This window comes from Idiotropiscis lumnitzeri, chromosome 3 (genome assembly GCF_059441095.1).
Source record: "Idiotropiscis lumnitzeri isolate Australia: NSW breed Sydney's pygmy pipehorse chromosome 3, RoL_Ilum_1.0, whole genome shotgun sequence".
Classification (NCBI taxonomy): Eukaryota; Metazoa; Chordata; class Actinopteri; order Syngnathiformes; family Syngnathidae; genus Idiotropiscis; species Idiotropiscis lumnitzeri.
In genome coordinates, this window is record NC_142393.1 from 19,003,738 (window position 1) to 19,024,658 (window position 20,921).

The following is a 20,921-nucleotide window of genomic DNA, read 5'->3' on the forward strand; positions in this document are numbered from 1 at the left end:
AATACCACATATTCTCTTGAGCTTCAGCCCAGATGGAGGGATCTACAGTTGATGCCACTTGAGTGGGTGTATGTGTTCCTATAAATAATTTCTCTCAAAGAATATCATCATGGGTCAGCCATGCTGGAAATGTTCCGTTTGCCATGCATGCATCTAAAACAACATGCCAGTGCAAAATAGGAAAACAACTTTAAGAAAGTGTTAGAAATGCAGAGACCCATTTATTTTCTCATTTCACAATTTTTCAATTCAGAGAAGATTTTGTCATTTTATGGCAGCCGCATCATAATTTTTGGTCTGCGCTACCTGCAATATGGCCGAGATACAGGCAAAGGGGCAAATTGTTCAAAGATTGCTGCCTCAATAATGTTCTTCGTCCCAGCAGGTTGTCAACATGTAATTGGTCTTTCAGTCGTAGTCATTTAATTGCCGCTGGTCTTTGTGCAGTCAGTGTATGAAACACGGAAAGTGATAACAATGTGCAATTGCAATTAAATTCACTCATGTGTGACTTATACAAGAGGAATTGCTTTCTGCCCCGGTCAGAAGTATTTAAACACTTTTCAGGGCCGTGTCCGCTTCTGCGCAAACATTTGTGTCTCGCGAAAGGATTCAAGTGCTCTGCGTCCAATCACAGCCTTAAACGATGGGCTTAGAAACAGATAGAAATTCATGGAAAACGACGGATATGACTGACAGGGCTCCCCCCCCCTGCTCTATCCATAAACAACTTGGTATTTCTTGTTTGCCTCATATGCGTTTTATAGCTTCTGCAAGAAATGAAATGATTATTCCTCTTTATTGCTTTTTCTCTCTGCGTAAACAGACTTGGAGAATTTCAAGACTCAAAGACGAAATCCAGTGAGGGTTCGTGAAGGTCAAGGAGTGGTCTTACTGTGCGGCACACCCCTCCACTCTGGAGGTAAGATGTTTTTTTTGTGTGTGTGTGTTACCAATAAACACTATGCAGAACTGTAATTAATCAGTAATTAAATTTATTACTACCATTTGTCATGATTTGGCAATCTGCGGTAGAAATCTTTCTTCGGGAGAAAAAGAAAAAAGACGAAGCGAGGGTTTTGAGAAAAGACATTTTTCAAATAAAACTTCAACTTTGACATCAATATTTTTTGTTGTTATGACAGTTGAAATAGAAACGGACAGAAATTTGCCAAAACTGTGTGAACATTGTGTACAATACAGGCGCGTGCGTGTGCTCGAAGCATATTTTGTTTCTAGGGTGGTAGTAGCACACGACAGGATACACACCATATTGTTCGACACCCCGATGCAAGGTGATATATATATATTTTTTTTTATACAAATCAAGTGATAAAAGTCAGGGGCAAAAATGTTCTAAGTTCATTCACTGAGACGCCAACCAGAATCATCCAGAAATCTGCTCTCTGCATGACCTGTACAATATAGAAATCAAAAAAAATATTAAATGTCTTTCGTCGTTGCAAAGTAAAGCAAATAATATATTTTTTCACCTTTGCTTGCCCTGCCAGCAGGAGGAATAGGAGTTTTTGTTGTTGTTGTTGCAATCACACACACGACATATTTCTGCACATTCATTTACACTGGTTTACACCAACCATTTGTTCCTTATTGCACGGCATCCAATCTATCTCCGCTAATTTTATTTACTCACTGGTTTTAGTTTTATTGTGCATTGCTATCTGTAACTCCACATTTACATAATTCATATTTACTGGCAACAGATGTTCTAGAAGGGCTGTGTATTAATTCATATTTCAAAATTGATTTGATTCAATTCACAGGAGCCCAATTCGATTGGACTCATGGTTCACCGTTCATTTTGATTGATTTTGTATTCAGTTAAGAAATTATTTCACGCAGTACCAATTTTAGTTTAATATGGAAGACATTCTAGAGAAATCAATGCTGCAAATAGCAGAAACATCTCGCTCTAACTTGGTGCGTGAGTAAAAATTTTAACATTTTCATTAAGATTGTAACCCAATGCAGTTACATACATGTTTTATTGAACATGATCCAATCAAAACAACAAATATTTAATTCACATCAATTCCAACCATAGGGCAGCATATGTAAATAAAGTGACATAAACACACTTTGTGCATGACATTCACATTGTTATGACTGTCTCACCAAGTTTCAGTTCATTGCTGTCTTTTTTTTAAAAGCCCCAAATCTGCCTTCAAGCTTGTTGGACGCTGATCTCAGTGCTTCTGCCATGTTGTTTTGATATGCTACTCTTGCGTAGTGACAAGATCTTGCGTAACCCCAGAAGTCACACAAATTTATGAGGAAAAGATTGATTTAAGGTTTGATGAATCGATATGGGGCTATGAAAAGAAAAAAAATGATATATAGATTTTTTTAAACCAATATCACAGTGGATTCAGTGAAAATTAAGTTTTTTTTATTACTATTTTTTGATTAGAATTTACTTACAGCCATCCACATTAAGTCGACATGAGTACTTTATTGCTAAAATGCATTATTTTGCAAACATTGGACTTGTGCATTTCACTGTGAAGAGGCATTTATCTGAGCCGCAGGCTATTTAATATCTCCAGGAACACAGATTTACAATTTTATGCTCTCTAGTTTGTTAGCCTAACCTACTGATTAGGCTCTGGGCTATGTTCAGGACATGCAGAGAACATATGTCCAAAGTTGATTGGTCATTACTGTTTTTCAAAAGGTAAAGTCTGCAATGTTCAAGGTGCTAGCAAGATTAGAATGTAGCCACGGTTCGCTCCATCCCCACTTTACCCGTTTCCCAGACTAAAGCTTTGCCCCTAACAATACGTGGTTCCACTTAAAATATGCACTTTTTATAAGCCAACATTAACCAAAGCTGCTTTGTTGGTACCATATTCTTGTTGGAAAGTTGCCAATGGACTCAATGTTGGTAGCCAGAGCAGCTGTGCTCTAGCGTAAAAACTGGCATATTCTGATTTAAGTGCCAGCGGAACCCCTTGATGCTGTTGTTTGGGAATTTGATTCATCTCTCTGCGCCAAACTGAGCTTTTTAGCTTATCGAGGGTATTTCATATGACATGTGCCTTGCATTTGTGACAATTTGGTGGAAATACATCGTTTGAACCTTAAACTTTAGTGTCATTAAATTTGGGTGAATTTGATCGAAGGCATAGATTGGATTGAAGATGTGTGGTGGATGTCATTGTATTTGACTTATATGATTTCCATTGCACCCTCTGAATAATTATTATTTTTCATTATTATCATTCATTCATTCATTGTCTGAATGACAATTTTTATTATATTTTTAAATAGGTTTGCAAAATATATATCGTCATCGCAATAATGGCCCATGCAATATGCGCATAGCAAAGGCATGCAATAAATTCCAAATGGAATTACATGCTTTTCTCTGACTTTGACTAATCAGATGCAAGCTTAAATGTGCCTCACCATCCATTAGGTGAACGGTAACTTGGGAGCATAGGCGCTGATGATAGTTGCTTGTTGGTCTTTTCCAATCCTGATGGGCAGTGTCATAAGACGATCACTGATGATCTGAATGTCTCCTTATTATTCACATAAATACAGCCAAGATTTTTCAGATCCACAAATATAATTGTGATTTTCACGTGCTTTTAATATTTTGTGTGTATTTATTATGATTTAGTATTTGGAAATATTCACTATTGCTTGTCGAATTTGTGTTTGTGGATCAGAAGGCACACACGTTTATTTTTTAGTCAAAAGTCACACAGTGACAACATTCACACGTCGTTTTAAACGTTCATTCCTTCAAAGGCTAACCCTCCTCCGTCCACAAGAAGGCAGTGTGGCTGTCTCCATTCACCAAGCAACGGCTCGTTTTTCATTTAAAAATTGAAAATTGACAAACGGGAAATGAGCCTTGATCTCATCTTCTGTCGTGTGTTGGGAAACAAAATATGTCAAGGTAAAACAGGCTTGAGGGAAACAAATTCGTCGTAGTTTGTATTCCTTGAGCTTGTTTCGTCTTGACACGGAAGACGTTCTTCCAACGGTGCCATGTTTCGTTTCGGAAGCACGGCTTTCTAAGCTGTGACTGTCTGGAAATGGAAGTGTTGGCGATTTTCCATGGCGCACTTAAACGCAGCAGTGCACGCACACCAGCGTAATAACGTTACCTCCCCATCCAGAACTTCACAGACGCGCAAAATACATTTCAAGGTTTGGAAACAAGCAGGACTCGCGTGCCCCTAATTCAAACAAATGCAGGTTATGAATTATATTGTAGATATAGTGAAGCCTCATCTCTGAGCGTGGGGGGACGGACTTCTCAGCTTTTGGCGCCAGGTCTGATGTCCCCGGGTCCCTGCAATCGATGCGGGGCTGAAAGGCAGGACACCACTGGCACCTCCCTCTCCGCCATCCATGCGGGGATGGATCCCGCCTCGCCATTTAACACTTTCTTCGCCTCCTAAATCAGCAGGCAGGTTTTTCAGTTACACCACTGTGAAATTGGGTGCACCATAAAGCCCCGATGTTTATTATTTTGTATGTTTGCTGTCAAAATGTAGCGAGCATTAGGATCCACGTCGGGCACATTCAAAAGATGAATTGTATCCCGATTATTCTCTTTGTTCTCGTTCACGTCCTTTTGCAAATGTCATTTCTTTGAGACTTTACGATCCAGGCTGGGTTCGAAGTCATAGCACGGCGTGCCGCAGTCCTTACGTTCTTGCAAAACAACTGCACGGAAGGAGCCATGATAACATTTACACAGAGTATTATTTCTTTTTGTTCCTTGTATTTGCATACTGTTTATTTCAACTCAACAAAATGAAAAACATGGAGGAATGTTAATCACATGGAAAAAGTGGTATCAATCGCTGTCTTTAATTAAAAGCCTGTACTACAAAAAAATAGATGGATTACGTGCGTTTCATTTTTTTTTGTTTATATTTTACTTTCGTTTTTGGTTCACATATTTTACTGTCACAATATTATTGTCACTCAGTCTGTCAAGTATTATTTTGCATACTGAATAAATATTCATTAAATGTAAATATCATTGCATAAAAGATCCCTTCCTTTTGGCCACTGATTTCATCATCTTGCATAAATTTTGCCCCAGCCTGCTTTTCGACAAGCAAGTAGACTGCTTTTATTTACCTCATAAGTCCTTCATGCCTTGTTGTGACGGATCGTAGCTTTTCTCTTGAGACCCAGCACAGAAATTGAAATGATCCATTTTCTTCCAACATTTTCAGCTGCCATCAAAGATTATGACAAGTGATGGAAAGGTTTCCTATCAGTCAGGATTTAGGTCTTCAATTTTCAGCGTCATTTCTGAAAGCCTGCTAATACTGGCAATCATAATGATGCACCTGAGAGTTTTTTTTCCCTTTGTTTCACCCCCACCACCACCTCCACACACACACGCACACACGCACACACGCACACACACACCCCCACACACAGGAAAGGGGAAAGAAGTATAAATTGAATTGTTCATGTGTATTGTGGTAAGGCATCATAAAAATATAATTTGATATTTAAATCGTTTCGGTTTTTCAGAGGAAGACCTAAAATTGAGAATCGCAGCAATTGACAACATGTGTCAAATGCATGCTCCTTCAAGGTACGATGGGAGAACAATGCTCATCACAAATGTGATCACGTGTGTATGAAAGACAGAAAAGACATTTGACTATAATCTCAAAGTTCCGTAAAAAGTGAGAAACAAGCTCTCATAAAGGCTGAAAGGACATAATTCATAAGCACCAAACTGGGTCTTAAACAGGGATCTGCCTCATTTCCCCTTTAAAAGATTTCCGTATCCCATGCATGATTCAGGGAGCCATTACTTCACTTTCACGACGTCTCAAAGCCCTTCTGACAGCTCTAGAAAGTAGTTAGATGCGGTCAGAATGCTGTAAATCTGTGAGCTGTATGTATTGAATTTAAAAGATGTTCACAATTCTATAAAATAGTAAACTACTATTTGTCAAACATGCTTTTCTGCATTTAGGTTAAATGTTATTTGTGCCATCTTTTGCTTTTTAGAAGCTCTGAATATGTGTGGTCGGACAGAACCTAATGCATCCGACCTCTTTTCACTAATGGAAGGAGTCCTTTTATATCTACTCAAGGCTGAAATCACTTGTTCTCTTTTGGGATTGCAGCTACCTTCAAACAGGATGTTTGCTGGCAACTAACAACACATATAGCTTGCAGGGATTTTTATGTGCGTGACCTAAGCCATTTCATGGAGGAAACGTGTGTGTTGCGAATACAGATAGCTATGGGAACCAAATTGTGAGTACAGTGAGTCCAAGACCTGCAGAAGTAGCGTTTGAATTAAGGATAGGGTTGAGATGTAGGACGTCAAACTCGTGTTAGGGTTTAGAAATAGGGTTTGAAATAATGGTTTGGGTTTAAACGGTACGGTTGCAAATCACGATTAGGCTTTATATGTAGAGTTTCAAACTAGGTTAAGATTTCAATGTAGGATTTCAAACTAGGTTCAGGGTTGAGAAGTATGGTTTCAAATTAGCGATAAATTTGAGAAGTCGGATGGCAAACTAAGGTTAGTGTTTAGCGCTAGTGTTTCAAAATATGCTTAGGGTTTAGAACAAGGATACAAACTAGGGTCAGGCTTAAAGGCCTCAACACAGCAATCCAACGTCGGTTGTCGGAATATCAGTACACGGCGTCTGTTTGGTGTAGTCTTCATAAAGTCGGCGCCGTTGTTGGGGCGTCGAGGGGGCGTGTTCGGCCGATTCAACATGTACATTTGGGTCGGGCGATCGGTTTAAATGAGCACTGTGATTGGCTGTTAGCTAGCCAATCACTGCACTGGACAAGAACAATGAGAGACGAAAGCGGAAAAACAGTGAAAATTGAAGCTGTTTCTGAAGAACTAAATGAACTCTGCTCATTTTCACTTTTGTTCTACGGACAAAAGTCACAATATTCACAAGCCTTTAGACGTCGCGTTTCAAACTAGGTTTCACATTTAGAAATTGAGTTCCAATCAATGATTAGGTTATATACACTGATACAACACACACTAGTGTAAAACCAGTCTTGATTCATGGTGTCCTTGGCCTGTCATGTTCTATTTTCTTTCTTTCTCTCATGCCATTACAGGCGAATTGATGCTGCGTGTTCATTATACACAAGCTAAATGGAATGGCAATAAAAATATGTCAGTCCCTGTCATGTATTTTTGTGTTATTCCATTAAAGCTCTTTCACCGAATGAAAAACCCTCAGGTCCCACAGTCTTTTAATTTTTTTCTTTTCATTTTGTTTTTCAAAAAATCTTTAACCAATCAATTAGGGACTCCTTATTTGTTTTTGTTGTTGTTGCTCTTGGTGTTCTTTGCACCTTTTGGAAGATGTTTCAAAAGTGGCATTAAATATGAAAGATCTTGTTAGAATGAGCGCTACGATGTATTATTTAGACATCGGGAGGATTTTATAACTGCTCCCGCTGTGAAACCAATGCATCAAGTGAGGACGTTATATTGATAAATACTCGTTGACAAGGGTGGACATCAAGATAAAGGAGACTGTCATTTATATATAATTTCACATCATAATAATCAACATAAATGCTTGACTCTCTTTTTGCATGAATTCAGATGCCTGGTAACGTTCATTTCCAAATGGCTTTGACACTGTTTACTAGGACAGCGTTAAAGAGCAGAGAATGACAGATGACAATGGTTATTGTCCTGCTCTGGCTCAGCTTGTCTCGTACCTTGACCTTCTCCCTATGCACCCTCTCTCTTACAATATCGTCTGAGATCCATAAACGGTCAATGATGTAGGCCTTGTTGCGTGCATTTTGCTATGATCATAATTATTGCATAACGAAAATGCATAGTTGGCTGTGTAAGGTACAGAGACAGGATAACTGCAAAAACACGGGCACCACGAACGGCATGGCTGGTAGGCCGACGACAATAGATTCTATTGTATTGTTAGAAGTGACACCATACTGATGAGGGACTCTGAATAAGAGATATAGTTAAGTAGAGCACAATGGAAGGCAAGCATCTGAAAGACAACAGCACGAGAAACAACGAATGACAGTGAGTGAATACGACCGAGACAGCATGGGCGCTGGCCGAGGTTGATCGGTCTGACACAAAAGGGTGAGGCTGATGTCACTAGGACAATGTTATAAAGGGGACTATGAAGAATGCAGGAGGACACTACCCCTGGACCAGAATAGTCCACCGAATAACATATTGTGCACAATATTTAATCATATATCTACGGTACAAGAAAATAATGCAAAATGGCCAAAATATCACACGTTATAAGTTGCTGGCTCAGAAATTGCCTGTGAGAGGAAAAGAAACTGTCACCACTATTAACTTAAATCACTATGCTGTGCCTTCTTCTGCTCCTGAAAAAAAAGGGAATCCAGCATGCATCAGTAAAATTTCTGTCAGTTTTTAATTTTAAAAGAAATTTGTTTGCATGCTGGACGATGTTGTACTTTTACACAAATTCTGGATACACAAGAATGCTAAGCAGGTTATGCTTCTGTATTATATTGGAAGCTGAGAGACAAGTGTTTGAACACAGTGTGTTGTGTGTTTCAGTAACAAGTCAAAGCCCACATGTCCTCTTTCCCCTAAAGGAAAAATGTGAGAAAATATTTATCTGGTGTAGGCGTGTCTAAATCACAATGCAATTATTCCCTCTACTACTCTTTGTTTTGAAAGGGTTATACTAAGGCTGCCTTCGGGAGAAGGATATAATGTGGTGCCGGGCAGTCCATCTGGGTGTCAATGTGCCGACACATCATCTTTGTTTTTTGTAATGTAATGTTGCTGTTGCAAAGCCTCTCTTCTACTTGGTTCGAATTGCGGGGAGGAACTCCATTTAACGAAACATGAATAGTTGGATGTGGTGGCACCCTAATTTCATCTAAAATACATTGTAGTCTAAAAAGCATCTACTTCCTTCCTCATATTTATCCCACTCAAAGTAAATCTTTCAGATCATCAAACCAATTTTAATATCTTGCAAGGACAACCCATCCAAATACTGTATAGAGTGCAGTTTCTTAAAGATTATATCAATTAAGGTGAGAAATCTGTTGCTCCCTGCACCTATAACTTTTGTTGTTGGCGTTTTCCACATGATCCAAGAGTACTTCAGGGCGCGTCCTGATTGCCGGATGTCTGCCTGCAGAATTTCTTGGTTGACAGCAGAATTCATTGTTGCTCATTGTCGTCAAGTTCTTGACGTATAGCAACCCCAGACCATCACGCTACCACGTTTAACTGTTGGCATGATGTTCTTTTAAATAACTGTAACGGGCTGCAGCCCTTTAAAAAAATATATATATACTTTTGTTTGTCTCCAAAATAGCTCTTCACAAGTCTTGTGGATGATCGAGATTTACTTGGCAAATGTCAGATGAATCATCTCTGTGCTCCTTTGCTAGTCTCCCCTCATTTCCCATTTTTTTAAATTTTTTATTTATTTATTTATTTTTTTGCCAAATATCTTTCTCATTAGTTGAGTCGCAAACACCGATCTTAACTGAGGCCTTTAGTTCTTCGAATGCCGTGTGTTCTGTTGCTTCCTCCTAGATGAGTCGCGGTTGCACTCTTGGAGTCATTTTGTTTGGCCAACCACTTCTGGGAAGTTGTTTTCTTCATTTGTGGATAATGGTTTTCTGGAGTCTCAAAACCTCGCAAATGCCTTTGTAACCTTCACCAGACTGATTTATATTGACTTTATTTTTCATTTTTTCTTGATTTTTTTTGGGGTGAGAAATCATACATGTTTCACTTTTTCACCAAGGTCCTGATTGGTTTCTAATTACATTTTGTATTTAATTATTGGGCTGTCTTTGTGAGCTTGATTATAATTGACTCGATGATCTGAAACGTGTTACCTTTGATAAATATGCACTTTATTCATAAAACAGGAAGGGGTCATTTTATGGGGCATCATCCAATTTTTAATAAAGCATCAGTAGTTCAAAAGTGAATTTATTGTCCACTGTGGGTACTTGGCTGCTACAAAATGCAACAGGTTTTATTGCTGTAAAATATACTCTAATCATTACTGTAAGCAACATAATGAAAAAGATGCCATGGTTAGTATTGCGGTGTAAATATTGCGACGACTTCAAACATCCACAATTATCACCATAACAGTGAATCCAACGCATTAAATCATGCATTCAGGATTAGGAGAGTAATTGCTTCTTGGTTATTCATTTCACTTTCAAATCACGGTAGGCTGGCGCTGTTTGATCCACTAATTGCTTTATCACCAAAGGCATGCGTTCAACCTGAAATGGCTGCCGATGAATCACATTCTCTCTGCACTATTCAAATTGTGCACCTCACAACTGTTTCCAGGTCTCACCTTCACATGGATCTTCAACGAGTACCCGTCGTTTGTCATCCAGGACACGCGGCGATTCGTGTCCCAGAAGACAGGCAACCTCTACATTGCCAAAGTTGAACCCTCCGACGTGGGCAACTACACTTGTGTGGTCACCAACACAGTCACCAGAAGCAGTGTTCAAGGACCACCCACACCCCTCGTGCTTCGAGTAGATGGTAAGAGCAACGTCACACGCAGAGGACCTTGCATACATTCAGATTCTGATTACTTTACCGTTATAGCTCTGTAATGTTACATATCATCATGCTGATAACATTACTGCCTAACTAGAGTGTGTCTCCGAATTAATTACTTTTCAATCAATTCTTCAATATGGGACGAGTGCCATTGAGATTTCATCTCAGTACATTATCAACCATCGGGGCATTTTGTTTTGATGCTTTTTACTTGACATTTTCAGGCTTTAAAATTGAGTGACATAAGGTCTCAATTTGTCTTTGAAACACCAGGTGTAATGGGTGAATACGAGCCGAAGATTGAGGTACAGTTCCCTGAACTTGTTCCAGTCGCCAAGAGCTCAACTGTCAAGCTGGAATGTTTTGCACTTGGAAAGTACGTCCCCCTGCGCGTTTTTACTGTAGTGATGATGACTCAAAATAAGTCGTTTTACTGCAACAATAGAATGTGTCCGCTAATATATGGGAAACCCTGTGAAATTGATTGTATGGTGTCAAAATTGGTCACAAATTTGACACGTTATGATTAATTTATTGGAGTTACCGCAATAGAAGTGTATGGAAGAGAGCGTCCGGGACTCCCCGGTTAAACATGGCGGCTAAGGTCTGCATGTCCTCAGTCAGCCGAAGCAAGGTACTTCAGCAGTTAATGGATGCGTAGCCTCTAGTGGCACTGAAAGTGCATTGCCTCTGTTCCTTTCTCGACCATGTATTTGACAAGGAAAGATGCAAATTCAGCTAATCTGTTCATTTTATTAGTGAATCATTGACATTGGATTGAAAAGGAAAATCAAAGTAAAGCACGGACCAGATAACTAAAATGGATTTTTTTTTAACTCCACACATGCAAGGGAAGCGACAATGTGGCTCTCTATCCTACTATGACAAATAACACTGCAATATATTGTGATGACAATAGTTTGACGGACCCCCGCTAAAAACCCCAAAATGTCCTGTTGCTTACGTCAACATAGCCCAGTGCCAACCATCAGTTGGAGAAGAGTCGATGGGGCTTCTTCAGGAAGAAAAGTGGACATCAATAAAGCCCATGGAGTCTTAGAGATCCCTTACTTCCAGCAGGAGGATGCGGGGATGTATGAATGTTTGGCTGAAAACAGCAGAGGAAGAAACTCTGTAAAAGGAAAGCTGTCCTTCTATGGTAAGTTCAAGTTACGGGAACTACTGGCTTTAGTGTAAATCGTTACCTCTTTCCTTCCTTGCACTTGTCGTCCAAAAATATGTACGGTTATAGTCTTTTTTTTTTTATTCAAAAACTCGACCCAATGACGTATAGAAGGTGTTAAAAACCTCAAGGATTCACCGATACTGAGCAAGATTGAAATATGTTGTCATGAAACATGTCACTTTTATTAGAACCTATAAAGAACTGCATCACATATTGGTATGTGGCAGTAAATTAACATATTCCCGATAGCTCATTTCCGACAAGCTGTTTATTGTATCGGCTTCTAACATTGAGCGCAGCATGCACAGATTCATATCACCATTCAGGGAGAGGTGATTTGCCCCTCACCAACACTGCACTTCAGGTCATATAAGGAGTAAGCTTTTAATGACCCTTGATGAAAGATTTTATAGTTTTCCTCCCCATTATCCTGCCATTTCTGCTTTGATGATGTCTGCTTATGAAGAAGCTCAGTTGGGATTTGCTTGAATGAAATCATCATATCCATATCTTGTTCCTGTACGAGGGGTGCTTCTGATATGATAATAGAGGACTTTCTGGCACATGTGGGTGCTCAGAAAATCTGAAGTGAGCATTAAAAATGCTGTCCTGACGACAAAAATTTGCAGGGTGAAGTCGTGTCTCATTTAATTTGCGGTTCTAAATCGAGACGTAATGATGTGTTGTATTGCTCTTAGATTAGCGACTTTTCTGCGGCGTGTGTGCCTGAACACCTAGTTAATTTTGTCACCAGCTGGGTAGGGACAATATGTATTCAATAGAGGAATGGGATCTTTGAAAAATTCCAGCTAATCATGGAACAGAACCAATCAGAGCGACCCTCTCTGTTTGTATGCAAGCCAATTTTCTTTTCGGAATTGAAAAAATTAGACCATATATTAGAGGTTAAATCTATCTAAAATGGCGCAGAGTCAATGATATCTTGAGTTTGGGTAAAAGACGTGCCATTGCATCTTTCTTTCTACTTATTTACATTTCTTCCATTTGTAAGTGATTGTGTGTATTTTGTGTTTTTTTGCCAAAATAATGACAAGTTTCAGGTGCAAAAGCATCACTCCAAATATTTTGCGCTGCAAAGGTACAACACACTGGGAAAATACATGGACTTCTCAGCAAAGTTGGCATTGATTAGACAGCAAGTAATGGCAAAGAACTTCATTGAGCTCTCTATACGACACATCATGTCAAGGAGATGGACTGACTTAGATTCCTCTCTCCCCTTGACCCTGGCAGGGTGTCCTGTATTAATGTGTCTTCGCCAAAAGCGCCATCAATCTTTTTATTCTGTCACCAGAGATTAGCTGCAAATTATTTATGTGACATCGGCATAAATACAGAGGCATTCTTGGAATTTTAGATGACTCAAATAGTAAAAAAGGGAATAAAATGAACTTGAAGTTTGACCATTTGTGGTTTCTTTCAAAGTAAAATTTCGAATTAAATAAATTACATTTGGAATATATTGTCTAAACTGTCACATCATACAATGCCAACTGATCAGCCAATATTTAAGTAACATTTTAATGTTAATTATCATATAACTATAAGCAGAACCAACTAGTGCGATATCAGACGATTGGAAGCAATAAAGACAATTTTCGGGAAATAGCATTTGACTCACACAAAGTTAACGATTTAGCTACTCACTACTGAGCGCAAGTGTAAATGGTTGTCTGACTTTTTGTACACATCACATGTGTTGCAAATTCTTACAAAGATTTTTGTTGAACTTCAAATTGTATGTCTTTGAGGTCCTATAATTTCAAGGCACCGCTGCACTTTTACCTTGCTAAAACTAATTTCATTAACGTCAATTAACTACCCCTAGCACTAGAACTAAGACATTTCATCTTTTTAACATTTGAGCTGCAAATTGCTTCTTTCAGTGATTTTTTTTAATTCATTTATCTGTGTTGTCAAGTAAATGTAAACTTTGGGTTAATTGGAAATGGATTAATATTTTTTTGTCCTTGGATGAGGAGGCTGAAGAATGAAGTGCCTGCTTTGTCAGTTAAACTGTTTGTGGTTAGTTTGCATATTTATTATATTTGGTTTGTGACAGCTGCTCCTCATTTGACTGAGAAGCCCCCAGATGCTCAGAAGACTATTGATGAAACTCTGGTCTGGGAGTGCAAAGCCAGCGCTAAGCCGAAGCCCTCGTACCGTTGGCTAAAGAATGGAGAGCCTCTGGACCTGACAGAGGTAAGGAACTTCTCCAGAGTACTGATTTGGATGCTTTAATTGCTTAGTTCTGCACACCCAACAGTGCCACAAAGATGAAACGAAAGAAGGATGAAGTAGTCAAGGAGACCAGATGCAGCCGCAAAATGAGTCCAAATATGCGCACTGTTTGGCAAACAAAAATTGCAATGATTCAAAACAAGACGTATTCCAAGTTTTGCTGTGTACCAACTGCTGTGATTCACAGTTCCAGCTTTGAGTATTTCATTAGTACAGAGTTGGAAAAAAGTAGTACCACACTGAAGCCACATATATAGCACTCTATCTATACCACAGATAATATATATATATATATATATATATATATATATTTTTTTTTTTTTTTAAATATATATATTTTAAATATATATATTTTAAATATATATATATATATGTAAGACATAGGTCTTTATCTCTTCCTACTCATTAAACTATAAACATATAATATAAACATAAAAAAACAAAATAAGAATAATAATCCATTGAGGCATTTTTAATCCACCAATGACAACAATAATAGATTTTTTAGTTGCCCAAGTGAATCCAGGTAACCTCCGGGTGATTAGCCAATGTTTCTGTCTTTAATGACCGATGTTTACTTGGATTGAGAACTGAGATGAAATTTGGAAAGCAGAGGGATTTTAATTAGAACTTAATCACAATGATCACACAAAGTACAAGAATGTTCTGCATCAATTATTTTCACCAATGGGCTATTAACTGGGAATGGTAATTCCTTCCACTTCTGCAACTTGCTATATAATATGTATGCGATCCTTGAATCAAGGCATTAGCATATTTGCTCTCGACTAAAATGCATATTTTGCCCCCGCAAAAAAAGACATCCAAATTCAAGGTACCTTAGGGTTGTGAAAAAGCTGTACTTTTATTCCAATATGAAATGTCATATCTATCCATCCATTTCGGCTTCAGCTGGAGCCTATCCCAGCTATCTTCGGGCTGTAGGTGGGGGGACACTCTGAACTGGTTGCCAGCCAATCGCAGGGCACACATAGACAAACAATCATCCACGCTCACACTCATACCTGGGGGCAATTTAGGGTGTCCAATCAACCTGCTATGGATATTTTAGGTACGTGGGAGGAAACCGGAGTAAGCGGAGAAAACTCGCACAGGCACAGGGAGGACATGTCATATGTGATATTATATATTTATAGATGATAACATAGTGCTAAAGAAATAAGAGACGTGTCACAGACCATTTTACTCAACACACTTCTTGAAACGACATCAAGGTCAGAGGAAAAACAAAAATCTCAAAGTCCAGCACACCAAAAATGCCCGTGGAGAACATATTAATCAGTCCTTATTTTTGTGGGGAGTTTCATCACACCACCTCACCACAATAACATCATTTTCGTGACATTCATGACAGCCTGAGTGTATTTGTCCCAAAAATGTTCAAGGCGAGGAACGAGGAAACGGCTTGAAATAAAAACAAAAGTGTCTTGCTTGATGATTTTGTATAAAAGTAGGTCCCCCTGACGTCGTCAAGTATTTTCGACGCCCAAGTCTTTTTTTGCCACTTCATCCACACTGCTGTAGCCACTCTGTAAACATCGGCATATCCGGGACATTCTTCTGTGCTTTGATGTCGTGAGATCACGTGGGAGGGCTTTGTGTGACAATTGGACTTGAAATGCTTCTTGCGGTCAAGAGATTTCCTCTTGTTTAGCACTCACTTCAGATGTCCATCACTTCTTTGGAATCTGTGCCCAATATCAAGAACTGTCTTTGTATTTCAAGCAAATTTCAAAGTAATTCAACACACCCATGGGTGAAAATGCTGCATCTTTGTTGCTTTTGTTTACCTGGAAGATGACCCGGAAGTACGTAATAGCAAATTTAAAAATAAGCGTTCCCTTGCAAAAAAAAAAAAAAAAATATGTTATTTAGCAATCTTTGCAAGGGAATGCAAAGTTGTTCTTTTTTATACTTCATTGTCACCCAACGAAACTCTTAGCAAGGTAAAATAACTAGCTTCTCTTTACACAAAAAATAAGAAATCCCAAATTTTTAAGTCCTATGTGGATAACACTTGCATTCTTTATTGTGAATATCAGCAAATCAGAGGAGCGTATTATACAAAAAGAAATTAATTTTGAAATTAAATTCTCTACATGTGTGGAATATACGACTCTGTGTTACTCTCGAAAAGTTACAGTTAATGGCTGCTAATACTTAATCCCAATTTCCAGTTGTCTTCTCTGTGGATTTGAATAGTGCGTGTAAGAACAAGTTGCGGTAATCAAAACCTGCTCGAAACCCCATTTGGAAATAATGTTCAGCCAACACACGTTTATTAGGCGATTAAATCCATTGTCTGGGACTGTATTGAATATTTACCACTGAGTTCATTATTATAAATTGTTTTGTCAGTCTTATCAAAGGTCATTTCTCTGTTTGGAACTCTTAATCAAAAGAATCCCTCATGATTGATTTGTAAACACGTTTGTAAATCTTCCTCTGACAGTCTGCCCAGGTAACATATTTTCTGTACATGTGACTGTATTAATGAGTGGAGGTGTTACCATTTTCAAAATGCCACCGTCAACAGCCGCTGCATTAAATCAATTTCCAAGCCCAAAGGTCGGTGGTGTCGAGCGAGCGAGAGTGAGAGGGAAAAGTGCTTTGGGGCCAAGGCGAGCATTTGTTATTTCTCATTAGAATGAATAAGTCTTCCTACCCCTCTTTTTCTGTCTTTTATCTCCCTCTTATGGTGTTCACTTTCTCTGTGGTTCTCTATCAAGACCAACGTATTGGCTCTGTTTTTTTGTGCCCGACTCCATTAGAGTAAAATGACTCCAAGGAGGGCTGTCAGTTGAAAATGTCACCTTGGCGATACGAGGACCCACTCACTGTACTCGATTGTATTTTGCTTAACCACAGACTTACTGACTTGAGTATAAGCGTGGACCTTGAGTCCGAAAATGTCTGAGTGCGCATTCAGTTCGCTTTCCAAAGTCAGGTGGGCCAGTGCCCCCGCTGTTTGCTTTTTCAGAGCAAAACGTTCACCAGTGTTGTTCTCAGAAGACAGTTGGCCGTAATTGATGTTGCCTGAGAAACAAACGAATGTCAGTTTTGTCGCTGCCGTTAGAGATTGCTGAGTCTCAGAGCTATGTTTTTTTTTTCATTTCATTTTTTTTAATCAGGGCAGGGAGTGCAGAATGGCAGAGTGACACCAGTGCTGCACTTACACAGATCTTTTTAATCTCTGTCACCCCCTGGGCACTTACAATACGTAAGCTCAAAAGGACCATCTTTCATCTATTCAAAGTCACAGTGACACTCTGTCTCCCATGAACACACATAGATGCATCCTTCCTTTGCCCCAAACCATGCATATTGTTGTGTTTTATTTGGAAACTGCGGCTTATCCAGCCTCCCCCAGGCACCAGGTCACCAGCATGTCCATCATGTGACTGAGCTTTAGATCTGGCACCGGTTTGAAGCTCCTCAGCTGTGTCGCTGGCAGACTTCAAGCAACTAACTTTTCAAGTGTCAGATCTGGAGTGATTCAAGATGACAGACTCAGACATTTGCCACACAGTCATTGGTACTACTGTGGGACCTCAGAGGTCATACACAATTGAGTTTTGTTGTATATTTGCTGTTATAGCTGGGTTTTACATGAAGCCATGTTTTCTGATTAGAAAGGATCCGTTTGACCAAACAGAATGAAAATGCTCCAAAAAACCAAACACCTCAATCGGAATCAAAAGGCCAAATCCGAATGGAATTTCATTCAGATTGATAGAGGTGATATATATTCTTTTTGTCAATCAGAACGAACGGCATGAAAACAGTTAACAGGCAGACTGCGTCCGTTCTGCGCATGCTCTCTCTTGACGTAAATGTGTAGTGACGTCGTCATATACGCGACGTGGGAACTTGTTTGAAAGTACTGCTAACTTGGTTTTATCAAGACGCTTCTTTAATAAGTGTATTTAAATTCAGGAGTAAAAAAACACTATTTGATAATGTCAGCAAAATATTTGGTAATGGAGTGGGGAGGGGCGGGGTTTCCATTAATTTACCATGGCTATTAAGAATAAAGAAAATGAGCATTCTATTCAATTATTACCCACCCCAGGTGTGGGAAATATGTGGCTAAGACCTGAATGAAATCAGGCTATTCATCAGAAAGAACCTAAACTGTCCAAATATAGCGCTAATTACCTACCTTGCGGGAACGTGTGCTCTCGTATGAGCAACTACTTCATTTTGTGATGCCACTGTGGCACTAATTGGGCTGTTTATAAGTTTCCTCTCTGGATGGTTTACATAAATTCAAAGGTCAGTTCAGCAAAGCAGTATATCATCTGCATAGCTAATTGCCTTTGTGTCTGTGTCTCCATTAAAGATGTCCAATTACAAAAAAAGGTAGTTGGACAATGTCTCTACCAGAGCAGAAGACTGTGTTTGACACTATATCTTGGGCATTGGCAAAGTTCCAGGCTAAAGATTTAGATCAAGACCTACTAATTCTAATAATGTAGCAAATGTATTATCTGCACAGTGATTGTAAATGCCTTCTGTGTATCTGTCTTAAGCAGGACCGGATTCAGGTGAATAACGGAGTGTTGACCATCAGTAGTTTAAATCTGGCAGACATCGGCAGCTACCAATGTGTGGCTGAGAACAAGCATGGAAGAGTGTTCACCAACGCTGAGCTTCGAGTCATAGGTAAGATGACTTTGTTGATCGCTCAGAATCTTTTCAGATGAGTTGTGTCTCATACTGTCAAACTAACTGAGACTGACCTCGTTCGGAATTTTATACACTTCATTAGCATTTAATGTTAGTTATGACAGCTTAAATCAATCACCTGTTCTTCTAAAGCTTTTTTTCTTAGGAACACGGATAGTGGCATACTCTGTCATTTTGGAGACCAAAGATTGCACTGAAACAAACATTTGTGATGTGTTTGAAGGTGTGGCACAAAAGTTCTAGGACTGGTGTCAAAAAAGTCATATTCTGAATCCAAAAGTTTTCCCTTATCAAAATGACAATCCCCTTGGATCGTTTCCCAGCTTGCTCTGCTACACCATCATACACTCTTGGAAGGATTCTTCGGAGATCCTCTGCAGTGCTGTTGTCACAGCCATCTTGATTTCATACAGTGTTCATAACAGGTTCCCATGATGACAGTTTGGACTTGAAATCACCCAGGTTTCGGTCGGACGAGCTACAGCACGGCAATGTTCTTTTTGGAGAACTGTTGGATGTTGAGAACATTATGTGTGCAGGTGAATGATCCTGCCTCAACTCTCGCCTCTCACCTTGAGCTCCTTGTCTGGCCCACATGGAAAGCCAAAACTCGTATTTTGAAATATATATTTAGTGACACCATTCCTGGAACTTTTCTGTCACACCTTGTCTGTCTCCAGCGCCAGATTGTGTGCAGACTAGGAAGAGCTTTGCGCTGAGCGTGAACGCATACAAAACGGCGAGGGACGCCATCATTTCAGTAATTGAGGCCTTAAGGAGCAGCATGGAACCCTCCCTCTCATTCTGCACTCTTTCATTTTGCCTCACAGCCCTCATTCTTCATGCATAATGTCCACTTTCAAGGAAATGCATGGAATTGGAAAACCCACTTTCTTTCACATTAAATGTCCTCTTAAAATGATTGTCGGTGGCTTTATGAGCACGTGTGAATGTGTCTTTCTTAACGTATTTCACTAGGGGCTGTGAGAGCCGGCCTACATAATAGATGAAGTGACCTACATGTTTTCAGATGCCCATTCACTCGAATGTCCATAGTAGCTCGCTCACCTTCATTGCCACCGAATTTCAGACCATCCTACTAAGTCTGAACAAAATTGAAATCCTAATCTCAGACAATGTGAAATGCTGCGATTAATTAAAGTGTCCTCTAAGTTCACTAATCAGAAACGGCATGATAGTCGTTGACAGGTCTCGCGAACCGTTTAGCTCCGAGCTGGTCGTGTCGCGTCCACATCACACAGTCAACCATCCTCCCAGAGTCACTGCTTTCTCGGATGCTAAGCTAACTTCAGTTGCGCAATATGTATGGATAGCAGCTACGAGCTGCACGGAGCAGATGCTCTCCTCCGCAAAACTAATCCTCACCTCTGCGCTGTCAAATAAGATATACACTTGTAACAAGTAGTGCTATGATTAAAGGCTGACGAGGAGTCGCATGCAATAAAGCGCCGAAGAAGAAAGAACGCGGGAAGTTGGAGGAGCTAATACTGATTGCTAAACTAATGTAAATTGCAGAGGCGTGAAAAAATAGAATAAGTGCTTAGGTCAACAGTTCACTATTCCCCGGGGGTCTGGCTATAAATTCAGAGCGCTAGCTGTGAACAGTAAATTAGTATTACAAATAAGTATATAGAGATAAAATGAGACAACAGCTACATAGTAAGTGCACGCTCGAAAACCGGAAATGAATCGATTATGAGGCGCTGAGAAGTTCAAAAGTATATTAACTATTTATATCAGCCATGTTGTTTGCATTTGTTTTGCATCACAATGTACTGACTTCTGCGCTTTACACAGTAACAGGTGTCAAAATGACTTTCAATTAAGATTTTCACAATATCAAAATCTTTTTTGATCATAAATTTAGCTTTGCTGAATAATTAGTCTGTGTGTTTATTTGGGCAATTGATGTGATCATATTTTAAGTAAATGTTTACATGAAAATACAAAATTTGTACAGGATATAGTTGCCTTTCACTTTTAAATAGCCCATTTACTTCCATTATTCCATACAAGTTTAGTATGAAGGGATTCATTTTAGAGCATATTGTCATATTGCTAAGCCATCAATCTTTGTTTGAAGCAGCGGAAAAAAAGTATTTACACCTAATCTTAAATGTAAGCACAAAGAATGAGGTTAAAATATTTTTACATACACCATGA

General features: G+C 39.2%; 1 protein-coding gene across 4 annotated transcripts in view; it reads left to right on the top strand.

Moving 5' to 3' along the window:
- cntn3a.1 (contactin 3a, tandem duplicate 1) overlaps positions 1-20,921 on the top strand; it is a 74,385-nt gene that overhangs the window by 30,988 nt on the left and 22,476 nt on the right. For 3 of the 4 annotated variants that reach the window (XR_015842509.1, XM_088290233.1, XM_088290236.1), the window contains exons 5-10: positions 827-922; positions 10,355-10,558; positions 10,853-10,955; positions 11,554-11,738; positions 13,849-13,988; positions 18,581-18,713. Coding sequence is in view for 3 of the 4 variants with exons in the window: in XM_088290233.1 (XP_088146359.1) it covers positions 827-922; positions 10,355-10,558; positions 10,853-10,955; positions 11,554-11,738; positions 13,849-13,988; positions 18,581-18,713 (861 nt within the window). In the remaining variant the exon portion in view is untranslated. The remainder of the gene's footprint in view (positions 1-826; positions 923-10,354; positions 10,559-10,852; positions 10,956-11,553; positions 11,739-13,848; positions 13,989-18,580; positions 18,714-20,921) is intronic. The other variant, XM_088290234.1, reaches the window with a different exon arrangement.